Source organism: Conger conger, chromosome 12 (assembly GCF_963514075.1).
Source record: "Conger conger chromosome 12, fConCon1.1, whole genome shotgun sequence".
NCBI classification, from domain to species: domain Eukaryota; kingdom Metazoa; phylum Chordata; class Actinopteri; order Anguilliformes; family Congridae; genus Conger; species Conger conger.
In genome coordinates this window covers 28,470,030-28,484,167 of record NC_083771.1, presented here as the reverse complement: position 1 = coordinate 28,484,167, position 14,138 = coordinate 28,470,030, and the positions used below count along the sequence as shown (strand labels likewise).

At 42.2% G+C, this 14,138-nt stretch overlaps 1 protein-coding gene across 3 annotated transcripts in view; it reads right to left on the bottom strand.

Annotated features, from left to right (window-relative positions):
* LOC133142025 (ras-specific guanine nucleotide-releasing factor RalGPS1-like) overlaps positions 1–14,138 on the bottom strand; it is a 131,234-nt gene that overhangs the window by 88,743 nt on the left and 28,353 nt on the right. For all 3 annotated transcript variants that reach the window (XM_061262946.1, XM_061262945.1, XM_061262947.1), the window contains 3 exons: positions 12,982–13,065; positions 6,898–6,987; positions 3,491–3,583 (listed from right to left, as the gene is read on the bottom strand). In XM_061262946.1, coding sequence (XP_061118930.1) covers positions 3,491–3,583; positions 6,898–6,987; positions 12,982–13,065 — 267 coding nt within the window. The remainder of the gene's footprint in view (positions 1–3,490; positions 3,584–6,897; positions 6,988–12,981; positions 13,066–14,138) is intronic.

Here is a 14,138-nt window from a genome sequence, read left to right as displayed (position 1 = left end):
CTTATGGCCAGTGGAGAAAGTGAGGAATGCTATTTCATTTGACTGGAACAAATGGCATGCACGTTGTATAAGCCGGCTTTCCCGAACATGACCGGTATCTCAACAGCTTCTCTGTGGAAATGGGGGACAGACCGTGAAATGACCAAGCAAACTTCCAGTTATTTTGTGGTTTTTACCGGAAAATGTGTCATTCTTCTGCAGAACAGGTATTTGTGGAAGAAATTACAATAGCGGAAGGCTAGGTGACAAACAGCTCCCGCACACTGCCTCTGTGTCTCTGTGTAATTCACAATGAAGCCATTTCTCTCTCTCTCTCTCTCTCTCTCTCTGCCTGCAACGTTTCCTCTCCCAATTTTTTTAACCCCCTCCTTCAGTTTTTCCTCAATAAGAGGCTTCAATAAAAGGCTTGGCGAAGGTTAAACATTGTGTCGGAACGGTTGTGCGGTCGACGGTCGACTGAGAGGAGAGTGTGGTGAGCAGGGCACACCCTCCTCTCACAGATCAGTGCTTCAGAGGTGGAAAGTCCAGGGATCAGACAGTAAAAGTCCTGCCATGTGTTTCTTCCACACATGAACTTCAGCCAGTTTCACCATTTAGTTCTGCCTCCCGGCTGAAGAACTGTGCTGAGAATATGCAGGTGATTCAAACAAAATACTGCAGAGGACTTGCAGTACTGTGCAGAAGTCTTAGGCACCCTAGACTTTATTATATACATGTTTTTTTGTGTGTGTGTGTTAGTATAAAATAACACATTTGAGATTTCCATATATTCATTTTCCAAAAGATTTAATTTTTTGTATTCAATTAAAAAAAGTTATATATTACTGTAAGCAATTGACTACTTTTTACTGTCTGAGATCAGAAGCAAGGAGCCAACCAAAGTCTGCAAAAGAACTGTGGCAATTTCTCCAACATGCTTGGAACAACCTCCCTGCCGATTGTCTTATAGAACTGCAGGACAGCGTTGGCTCAGAGAAGTGATGCAGTTTTAAAGCCGAAGGGTGGTCACAAAAAATATTGATTTGATTCAGTTTTTAACTATTCTGCCAAATTCCTAAAATGTCATGTAAAATGTATAGTACCTTTATTTAGGACCTTTCACTGACTTATTTTTTGAAAGAATCTTATCAGTACAGAATGTTATACAGGTGCCTAAGACTTTTGCACAGCACTGTATATTTTCTCAATCAGGATTTTCCACCTTTCTCTGTGTGTATCAGGCCAGTGAAATTCTCAACCACACGGCACACACCTGAATACCTCATAAGATTACTGGTAAATTGTTAAATACTCCACAGTGATAGGAAACACAAGCATCGCTATACTAGCTTTCAGTCCCGTTGGCTCCAACATCAGAAAAAACCAAGGAAACTGATATTCAAAAAAAGGTATGTTATCAATGCAACCAAAATAAATGTATTATTTACAAATAGCCACAGGCTGCAGTTGTCTGTCGGCACTCTGTCCTGGAGTACCGTGTGGCCGGTAAGGTGTAAAATAGCATATTGCAAGCCTACTTTTGCATCTTCAGTGTGGTTCTTCCTACATGGAGAAGGATGACAAACAACGTGCTGACAAGAATATCACCTTAAAACCACTGCATACCCAATGTTTTATGTTTTCACGTAGTGAATAATTTGTCTAAATTGTGTCATGCGGTACTGCACGTGCTCAGTACATTTTGTCATGTGGTACTGCACAGACTCAATACATCTTGCGATGTGGTACTGCACACGCCCAGTTTCAAGTCGAGAGGGTCACAAACCGGTCGCAAACCCACAAGAGGGTGGTCTCATAGTGGCCTTTCATTATGGAGACAGACATCTTTGTGGCTCCTTCTGGAAGCAGCTCCATTCCCATCAATTGAGTTGTGGTGATGCTTATACAAAGGGTCGCATGCATAACTCCATTTTATATCTGTTCGGCTATTTCTCAATTTCGCACACGCCACCAAAAATAGAAAGCATGCCTCTAAACGGTTTCTGGAAAAAGGGACTCAAACAACACAAAGAATTAAGAAAAAACCAAGAGACAAAACCGATGATTTTCATATTCAGTCTGGATTTGTTTGTATGATCTCAAGATCCCATTCAGATCAAAAAGTCTTCTGTTATTTCATCACATCAGGACGACAATTATTTGCAAATCCTTTCTGATACTCTTTTATTCATTATTTTACGCATCTGTTTTCTGTGATTTAACGGGCTGTGAAACTGATCTTGACGGTTTCTGCGCCACCAATCTGGACTCACGCTAGATTTGCACTCTTTTCCAACTGCAGCCTTCATCTGGCGTTGAATTCCTTGCGCACACAGCCAAACAAAAATAAACCTTTCACGAAGGATATTGTGTGCCCTTTTGGGAGGTTAGAGAACACTTTAAATTCAATTAAGAGGACTGGCCCGGGCTCATATTCAAAACGAATCTTCTACTGCTTTTTCTACCGACCCATATCATATTCTTTCCCACTAATGGCTGAAGCCAGTCTCAGTCATTTTAAAGCAGCTCTAGGCCGCACATCCTGACTCCTGCCACAGCAGCAGAAAGACCTGGACAGAGCACAATTCTCTCCGCATTTAACGCAGATTTGTCTTCTTAATCGATTCTCCAGGTGTGAGTGCTACTCTTCTGGCCTGGGTATGAACACTTACCTGTAAGTCGCTCTGGAAAACAGCTCCTGAAAAATGCCTAAATGCAAATGTACTATACATTCCCATGGCAGGCGTGCCTATTGGGGCTAAAATAGCCCACAGCACTGCCATTAACTGAGTGGAAACCATTTTCCACAGTATGTGTGTAGTATAGCTGTACCCACTTCTCTCAGCTCTGTCAAAAAATGACAAATGAGAGCTGATATGAATATAAATGCGGTATGAATGATTTCCCCCAACCATAGAAAAGGAGTTGACAGACCATACTATGGTCAGAATTTTTCAAATTCCCATATATTTCCTCTGCTTCAGCTTTTTTGGGAGGGGAACTGGGAGCATGCTGGCATCTCTGAGGCCCACCGTAGCCAGCTGGACTGGAAAAAGCGAAGCTAATGCTAGCTAATGCTACTCCTACCACTACTGCTACTACTGAGTAAAGAAGGAACTTAACATTCAGTTTCTTCAGAAAAATATCTAACCAGAAAAACTCTTTTGATTTTACCTTTATTTCTGAAGGTGACGAACAAGGTAGCCCTGGTTCAAAAGTGAAACCTGGTATTTTATTTAACCCATGTTCCTTTAAACACCTCTTACCATTAACAAGAGATAAATATCTCTTTTCAAGGATCTGGCCAAATTGAATGCAAAAAAAACCCCACATCTGCTTAACGAACACAATAATTGTTTGTATGTGTGTGTGTGTGTCTGTCTGCACTTAAAAATAAAGGATTACACATTCCAGACATAATGCAACCTGCCCCCCTACCCCACAAATAACCCCCTGCCCCCCGACCCAAAAATATGAACATGGTATGAGGGTACAGTGTGCCGTCTCTTACCGCCCAGGTCTTGCTCAGTCTGAAGATGGGGGCGCTCTGTAGGGCCGAGACCACAGACACCAGGGAGTGGAGGTTGTTCAGTTCCAGAAGTTTCTGTAGGATGCGGAGAAAAGGCATAACATTCATCGTTTGGACCGGCACCAACCCTTACACAATACAATACAATTCAACATATAAATATAATTTATAAACAACACATACTGTAAATGGAAGCTTTGGAAAAAAATATGATTTTTATAGCATCTTTCTTAAAATAGTATGAATAAAATAATTTAAATAGAAGCCAAATTCAGAATCAAAGCTACCCTGCCAACACCTGTTAGGTGTGAGAGAAAGGTGTGAGCAGAGACACACTAGACAAACCTGCTTTCACACAAACATCATTAGCCTTTCAGAGACACTGAACGACACATGGAGTCAGCTCAATGCGGATTCGCATTACGCGATATTTGTTGAACGAATACATTACACTACAATATGAATACAATACCCTGTAATTACACAAGTTAAATACTTGGCAAGGCTCTGTTAAAATGGCATACATAATGTTATAAATTATATGCGTGATCAGGGCTGGGTTTGTGATTGTGGTTTGTGGTTAAGGTAATGTTGGGGTTTCAACAAAGGTTCAAGGTTGGGGTTACAATTTCGGAAAAGTATTTTGTCATTCAGTTAACCTGTGTGATTATGAAAAATTCTGATTTGTTCATAGAACCATAAAATTGTTGGTAAATTGCTTGCTTAAATTGAGGCATAATTTAAACATAAACATAAGCTCCACATGGTGTACAGACACAATAGGTACGTACATACCATATGCACTGTAATCAAAACAGGATATTGCCAATTCAAAATATTTACATTCACTATATTTAAAGGACACATGTGAAACTAGACACAGCACAACAATGACCTGAAGAACTGCAATAACAAAACGTTGTAAAATATTCAAATATTGGAAATATTCAAATATTGAGGGTTCCAGCTCAGTCTTTTCCAGTTTTACTAATGAAAGATTTTTTTTTTAAAGTGGCAGTGCCACTATCAGAAAGACAGTGTAAAAAAAGCCCCATACAAATAATCAGGAATTGAACTGAATTTTCACCAACACTAAGATAATGTGGTAAAACCAAACTAGTGGATTTCTTGGCATCACCATGCGTGCATTATTTTTAAAGGGGGGGAACAAACCACAGTAGATTTCTCCAAGGTCACACTGCTGTTGTTTCAGCCCATCAACGGAGAGAGCAGGTTTTCACTGTGCTTGAGATGGCATCATAGCAACCTGTGCTCAGACCTGTTAAACTCACCCCCAACCTGCTCCACCCCCCATCCGCTCCACCCCCCCTCGCCCCACCAGATAAAAAAAAATAAAAAAAAAATAAAAAAAATAAAAAAAATTGTCCCGTCATGTTTTCCACCCCTAAAGAAACTTGGGCCAATTAGCAAAACCAAGCTTTCTTTTTTTTTTGCAATGCTTCCTTTAAAATCATAACAAAGGGTGATGTCATAATGGCTTCATCTAGATTCACCCAATGCTTTGTGCAGATGTTCTGATGGTGGGCAGGGTGTCCTGGACAGGAACCAATCGGCAACAAGCCCTTTGCTTTTGTTATTCCAACCAGTCACGTGATGAGAATGAATGTGTTAATGCACATTTTATCAGGAGGTGCTTCTCAGCCCAAGTTGTGAGGAACTGTTATTTTGTGTCATTAATTGACAGGAACAAAATCAACACAATATTGGCCATAGCAGAAAGAGGCAGAGCTACACAAGAAACAACTGCTTCTGGGACTGATTAGTATGAATTGATACAATCTGGTTCATCAATCAGATAGAACTTTCATCAACAGCATCCATTACAACCAGACAAGAACTAATGCCATTAGTTACGTATAATTGATCACTTCCTGTTAAAAAGCAAATGTTTATAAAGTATATTCACTATTCAAAAGATTGGGCTACCCTCTTGAATCTATTCCTTCCAAAAAAGTTAATACACTAGAAAACAAACCCATAATGCAATGCATTTACGCAAATGAGACAAACGTGGATCAACTCACACATGTGTTTCAGGAGATTTTCTACACGCAATTTTTTTCCAAAGCAGTGAAAAATGAGAGCACATTAATCACTCTGCCTGAAATGTTTGACAGATCTTTTAATAATCGCAATTAGAAACCAAAGCTTTAGGATCCAAGAGCAACTTGTAATTCAACACAAGCAGAGCATGGCAGAATTGATTATTGCAGGCCATCACGTGGTGCAAAAATGATTTGTATTGTTTCAGAACGGTCCAGCTGCAACACATTTATGATATACTCCACTACTACTCAAAACAACTTTCTTTTCCCCCCACCTTATACTTTGGGGAAAGGAGGGAGTGAGAAAAAGAAATAAATAAACAAGAGAAGAACAGAGGAGAAAGAGAGAAGAAAGGGAGGAGAGAATGAGGGAGGGATGGAGATGGACAGATAGACCTGTCCCTTACTCCTCCTCTACCATCTCTGTGTTTGCACTGCGGTCCAAGCACACGTTCAGCACGTGACTGTGCGGTCGCGCTAAAAGCGGAAGCATGTGGACTCAGCGCGGGTAGCGATGTCGTGACAAAACTGTGAGTGATGTCATGACTCATGGGCAAAAAACGTGATATCCCAACGGATATCACCCGTGTACAGAGACAGAGCTTCCTCTGTACTGCTTCCAGAGTCCAGTTCCATCACACGTGTTTCACATCTCACCCAGGACACGACTCATCAGTAGTGACGTGCTTACATGGCCTTGTTCCAGGTTGAGGTAAACGGTTTCCATCTGTAGAGAGTTACAATCCTACAGGAGCTGAGTAAACCTGGCCTACCACCTAGCTATCTAGCCACAACCTAAAAGCGAGACCTCTAATTAAAGCTAGAATTTATGGCTAAAGGTTTCTGCCCTAATCTAGAGTATGTTTTGCGGTGTGTGTACGTAAAGCACATTGAACGAAAACATAGATTTATTTTATGTAAATAATTTGTAATTTGTTTTGGTTTTGGTTAGAAAAGGAAGATTAGAGGAAAACAAACAAAAACATGATGCACTCTGATGGTTGAGGACTTAGCGGTTGCTCCAAAAGGGTCCTTCAAGCAAACAGTATCCAAAACAAAAGATTTATTTTAAACAAAAAAATTTGGGGAGCTACCCACTAGAAATGCTGTCAGGCACGCAAGCCTGTCTTGTAGGTATCCTTTTTATGGAGTGACACTTATGAGTTTTTACAGTAGTTGACCCTATCCGACCAATTTCAGTTATGACAATCCCCATCTACTAAATCACTTACACATGCTTACTCGCACCATTACTTCTGCCCCGTGTACTTTTGTAGGAGAGGCGGGAGAAGAAAGGAGCAGCTACAGTAACTGCGGACTCACCTTGGCGATTTTGACGAAGTGACTGAGGATCTCGGCCCGGATCTTGAGGGTCTGGGCAGTTAGTACCTCTCTCACCAGCCAAAAGCTGACCTACAGGGAAAGCCAACAAATCAATATTAGTGAGACAGACCTATAAAACATATTCTGAAATATAAAATATAAAAATATAATAACAAACCAATGCAGAGTAAGGGCTGCTGCATGGCATGTTTTTTGAATAATTGCATAATTACTGTGAACTGAAGCAAGTAGCCTTCGCTTCATCCTTCAGATGTCAACCCCGTCATGGGAGAAAATCCCATTTCATTAACCGCCGCTCCCCCCAACCACTCAACTCCACCCAAAGAATACTGTCTACATGGTTATTTGTGGTATTTTATGTAGTTTTACTTGGTCAACAGAACTGATGAGTCAAAGAGAGAATTCAGTGAGGATTCAGTATTGGGGCTAGCAACTTGGATGTTGTTGGTTATCAGATGGTAAGGCAACCAGCATTGCTCCAGTTGAGATATGCAGCAGTATAAATGCATTCTGTCACTGCTGCAAAATCTAGTTATGCCAGCTTGACCAGCTTGAAATTTAATCTGGTCAAGTGGACATGAGCTTGTCTAGCTCGGTATGAGATGGTCAACCAGCATAGCCAAGCTGGTCACAAAGCTGGTAGAGCAGGGTATTAGCTGGTCAACCAGCTAGTGCTGGTAGCTGGTCAACTAGCCGTTTCAAACCATGTCAAGCTGGGAGCTGGTCAGAACTGGTCAACCAGCTACCAGCTGTTTCAAAACCTAGCTTCAGCTCTTTGTTTCAGCAGGGATATTAAAAAAGGGACACAGTGAAATGGTGCAAGGGGCTCTGGATGAGGGAGTTTGAGCGAAAAATATACAGCGAAAAAAACGTGACCATGTACCCGTGTTCTCAATTACCGCAAACACAGATGATATCCACAAGGAAAATCTCAGTCGCATGCTTGCAGCTTGCAGTACATCTGTTTGTGTTTATGGGGCCCCGTTTGTCTTTCCCCGCACCGGGGGAGCGATCGTCAGGAGAGGTTGTTTAACCTCCGTCTCTTTCCAGGAGGAATTCAGGGAGACGGGCGGGAGAGACTCCCTCACCCCACCCTCCGAAAGCCTGGTGTCACTGACCACAGCAGTCCGTCAACTGGAGCTGGCTGACGGAGCGTGCTGCGTGTCAACTCCGATCTCCATGGAGGAGAGAAAGAGCACTGGACATCTGAAAGAGTATATGCCACCCGCTGGTTTCCAATCACTCAACCACCCCCTTTACAGAGATGGACTGCAAATATACTGAAATGAAACTGCAACATTTTTTATACAAATACAGTATATAGAAAAATACAAAGCAATGCTGCTTTCAATGTATGAAATATCGAAAATATATCGATTTGAAAAGATTAGATAATTAATTGTAATTATATAAAGAAAGATTCCACCTATTTAGACATGCATTCCATTCCATTCTCTAAGTGCCCACACATATATTTGCAAATATTATATGTCCACCCAACGTATTTTGTCATCATAGTTGAGTTTTGACCTTCAGTCAGACTGTTGTCTAAGTGAGGTACAGGGTTAATGGACGGTAAAATGATAAACTGAATTTGGACAGCGGTAAGGTAGGCCCGCAAAGCCGGTGAAAAACGGCTTTAGAGGAACGCGAGGGAGACGAGATGCAGGCGCCTAGCTCAAACACGCACGTTTGCCCCTGTGCTTCTACAATAAATACTCCACAGCCCTGTCTTTCTCAACAAATGCAGAGAGAATTCCCGGCATTCCAACCTCCCATGTAAGCAATTCCCTCTCGCGGGGCTGCCATTCGACCAATGGGAGAAGATCTGGGAGCCCGGAAATCAACAAACAACCACGAGCAGCCCCGAACCGCGCACGCTGGGAAAAACCAGAATCGCCGAGCGGTCGGCGGCTAGCCAGGCGGGAGCTCTGCTTCTGGAGCGTTCACTGTCCAAGAGGACAGACAGGTCAGGAATCCTCAGGGTGAGTGCAATCAGAGGGAGTCGGTGTGAAATTGAATTTCATGAACTTGCAGTGACCCGCTGCAGGGAAGCGTGGTGGGGGGGAACCATAATCCTTCAAGCAAGGAATCCAGACAGCTCTCGCGACCGACCTACATCACCGGCCAAATTCTGTCAGTGAAGAAGAACAAGAAGGTAACCTTGTTCTTTTGTTTAGCCCACTCTTTCACCACACATATGCACACAGTGTTATAAATGAGGGCTTGTTCCTAAACACTGTTAGCCTGAGAACACATCCAATCAGGTCGCCCGTTCATTTTGCATAACAGACCGAAGTTAATGTGTGGTGAGTGTTCAAGTACGAAATGGCTGCTGTGCATCACCCAGGTGAGCCATTGGTGGAGTTTGATGTTCCCACTTCACTATAAAGCATTTTGTGATTATGAGACATAACATAAAACACAACATAAATAAGCCTAATAACATTACATATATGTATATTGACAAAAATAGTGAAACAGTCATATTTCATCCCAAGATCTTCTACTAATTTAACACCATGCAAATGCAAGACTTACAAGAGACTAGCTTTTTTTTTTTTTTTTCTGGGCTGAATTATAACCGGTAACACATTCCAGCAGCCACTCTGCATACACAGCAAACCTCTATGCAAACAAGAGTTGTGTGCATGTAAGTGAATAACCGGTTCTGGAATTTACCTCTGAATGGACCATTGCTTGGGTTTTAGTACAAATATTGTGCCAGTGCGTATGTTCTGCGGCTCTGGAAAACACATCATCTGTGATTTGAAGGAATCTTTTTGTTTTCTTGAAAGGCTCCCATGGTCCAGTAGACGAGCCCGCGGGACTCAGCAGCCTTGCTCATAGCCGTTTTCTTTGAAGAGTCTCCAGAGCAAGAAACAAGGAGAGCGGAGGATAAATAATCTTTTGTTTCCGTCTGCATGTCGTGGGTGAGGAGAGAGCGGAGGGCTGGAGACACGCAGCTGAAGGTCAGAAAATCACCTCAGTGCTCAGAGTTTGGAGTGAGTCACAGACCAGAACATCCAGTCAAAGTGCAGGAGGGCTGTCAAGAGCATAGGCAACCAGGTTTCGGAATGGAAAATGTTACCATAGCCCATTAATTTTGTGTAGCAAGACATGACGGTGGAAAGCAAACAGCATTATTAGTTGACCACAATACACTTGTGTCGGAAAACTGTTCCACAGCTAGCACAGAAGGAGAGGAACTATTGAAGCACTGTTGAAGAGGAACAATTTATCCTCAGGGAAAACTCACAGCACTCGCTTCTAACTTTTTGGTTATGGATCTGGATTGTGTTGGCGTTAGGTGAGAAAGCCCGTCTTATTCTATAGTATATACCCATTATCTTTAGCAGAGGCCAGATGAAAGCAGAGTGGGGTCACTGGGCTGAAGGTAGAGTGCCCTACATGTCATTTGGCTGACGCTTACAATTGATTTAGACTAAGCAGGAGACAATCCTCCACTGGTTAAGGGCCTTGCTCAAAGGCCCAACAGCTGTGCGGATCTTATTGTGGCTACACCGGGGATTGAACCATCGACCCTGCAGGTCCCAGTCATATACCTTAACCACTACGCAACAGGCCGCTCTATGTACAAGTATCATCATGACCCATTCAGAGGTTAATGCCATACACAGCCACATACACAAACACATACAGACAGACATAAACAAATACACAGAAATACATACAGGTAGAGAAATGGGCACTTGCAAAAGCCCACACAGATTTATTCACAGAAATATTCCGAAACAGAAATGAGAAGCGCACACAAGCAGGAACGTACTGCAATGTGTTGTGCATGAATACACTTCTCTTCATGCACAGAAACAAGGTCAGAAAGACTGACGTGTGTGTGCGCAGGGGAGAGCAGCTTGACCACAAAAAGGCCTTTCCAGCTTGTATTGCCAAATTTCAGGCCCACAATGAAAGGGGGAAGCTTAATTAGTCACTAATTAAGGGCCAAGACCAGAACCTCATTGATTTTCAGCTGAACAAAATAAACGTCATTCAATCTCAGACTAATGTGTTCACATCACAATAAACTCAGACTCCAGTGAGGAATACGGCTGTTTCCCAAAGCAGTAGCCAAACACAATTCTGTGTGAGAGATTGTGTTTGTGCCTTCACCAGACTTTCTACAATAGTAGATTTAAGCAAACACATTCCAGACACATTGAAAAAGGAAGCAACCAAAACATAGAACCAGCTGGCACATAAGTTGTCAAGGTGATGCACTGTCGATCTGTGCTGGTTGGTGTTAGCATTTTACCCTGATGACAGAATCCAGACTCGATTGACACGTAGCACCGATCGTTCCAAGAGATCAGGGCACTCAGAGAAAATATTTAATAGTTCTCAAAATCAATCCACACATGCTCACCGACTTCGGGTGTGGACTGGCTCAGGCCCGGATTGGCTAGATCCTGACGGAACGATCACAGGCCAGGCCAATGCTCAGGCCTGCCATGAATCACAGACTCCTTTATTAAAGACATGCCAAGCTCAGTATTACACCTTATCGGAGAGAATGTGGACAAGGATGTACTTCAGATTCACCTGCTCATATACCTCATTTCTAATAATCTGTAGGCATGCGCAAATAATAATGGGAGAATTTTTGTTCTCTAGTATCTCTTGCAGCTGGACTCTGGATAACTTTCCACGGAGATCCATCATGAATTGGCCAATTTATAATTATAATATAATGCTGGGTTTTTCAAAGCTTTTTTGCTGGTCCAAAAATTGGGATAGACATATTACTGCCATTTTCCCCCCATAAATTGTAAGCTACAGCACATACATCAATATCAATCACAAACTGCACAGTTATGGTGAAATCCCCAATGGGGGAAATCATGTAGGATACTGGGTCCAGCCATTAGGGGCAGAATTCTTGTGGTTACTGCAGCTCGGAAGAGACAGCCTGAGGGTTAGCCATGGACTCCCTTTCTGCAGGGGCATGGAACCAACCTTGCGTGTCTGGGTGTATGATGTCATAGAACACAGGCAGCATCAGCCAATTAGGTGGCAGCCACAGCCTGGCCTTGAGATTCATATGCAGGCCATTAAAAGAGTTATGCTATACTCCAGTAAGCCAAAGATAAATGCTCAGAGAATTTCTCTTTTTAGCATGGAAACTCTGTGAACGTGTTTCCAATTATTCTTGGCTGGATACATTTACAGATCCTCTAATTATCAACAAACTTAACTGCCTATTGGAAACATTGGCACAATTATGCATGTCGTAAATATATTAACTTACATTTCGTAAAATCAAGACGGGGAGAACGCATATTCATGACAAAACCATTTAACTTGGAAGTTATGGACATAAGTGGCTAATTAAATATAATTTACGCTTTAATCGGGGAAAACACTTCAGCTGATAAAAAATGTACAACAAAAGTTATTTTTTTCCTATCCTTTGTCTCTATTGTTTCTTTTTTTATGTTCACATTTGGCTACATAGCATAGGTGCCCTTTTATTTTTTATTTTTTCAATATTTAAGTTCAACTCTTTGGTGCAGATCACTTTTTAGGATGGGATGCAGAAAAGGGACTTTTTTCTGGTAAATAATACACTAATCTGGATACATTTTCTATGAGCCAGTTCACAGCATGCACAGGCACACAATCAATGTCCAATATAACATGACACGTATGATAAACAGTCACAATGGGTATTACAGCTTATAACAGGTGTCATAGCACTGTCATTTACTGCCGGCAGCAATATTTCAGTAACAGTGATCGCGTCATAAGCTGTAACATATAACCGCTATGGTTGGTCATGATGGGTGTTCTCTCTACTTAAGGAGTATCTCTCACCTGGCTGCACCTACACCTGAACAGGGTCTCACCTGGTTGAACTGGTGATTGAACAGGGACTCACCTGATTGAACCTGTGTGTGAGAACAGGGACTCACCTGGTTGAACCGGTGAGTGAACAGGGACTCACCAGGTTGAACTGGTGATTGAACAGGGACTCACCTGATTGAACCTGTGTGTAAACAGGGACTCACCTGGTTAAACCTGAGTGCGAAAACAGGGACTCACCTGGTTGAACCGGTGAGTGAACGCCACCACGTTAGGAGCCAGGATGTGCTTCTCCTTCTTGTTCCACGCACAGCTGGACAGCTCCTGCAACACAATGCATGGTGAACCCTGACCCCTGACCCCAACACGACTCACCCCTCAGTCCACTCACTATCAGATATAATAACAACATGGTCACTTCCTGCAACACAATGCAGTGAACCCTGACCCCAACACCACTCACCCCTCAGTCCACTCACTATCAGATATAATAACAAGATGGGCACCTCCTGCAACACAATGCAGTGAACCCTGACCCCTGACCCCAACACGACTCACCCCTCAGTCCACTCACTATCAGATATAACAACATGGTCACCTCCTGCAACACAATGCAGTGAACCCTGACCCCAACACCACTCACTCACCCCTTAGTCCACTCACTATCAGATATAATAACAACATGGGCACCTCCTGCAACACAATGCAGTGAACCCTGACCCCAACACCACTCACTCACCCCTCAGTCCACTCTATCATCTACAATAACAAGATGGGCACCTCCTGCAACACAGTTCACAGTGAACATCCAACCCGCATCCCCACTCTACTCAAATTCCACTTGGCCCTACAACATTTTATTTTTGATTAACAAGATGCCCAACTTGTGTGTTCGCTCGATCCCCTTTACTTTAGCTGCAGGAGTTTGGTAACAGGAGTCAACGGTATGAATAAAAAAACCCTCAAAAACACATGTAAGTCTTCTCACTGTGAGTCTGGATTCTGTATGCTGTATCATTATCACATGCATTAAATATCAACTATGAACATAGTAGGAAATAAAGAGCAGTAAATCAGGCAATGTAAAACATTAGGAGATAATTAAATCTGAGAGAAGAATGTAATAAAAGAAGATTCTAATCCATGGTCAGGACTGTACAGACCGAGTTACACTGCGGTTTGTCGCTGCACCAGTGCTGTAGAGCTTAGTGTATCCTTAAGAGTGTTGACTTATTTTATCCAATATGCCTGCACTGCAAAACAAAAAGTTTTAGATTACACTTGTAACTTTTGTTTGAATAATTGCGATAGAAGTGCTATATAATTGAAGATGTATTATTATTTATTATTACAACTTTTAAATGAGTTATAACAACTTCATAACAAGTGTTTATGTT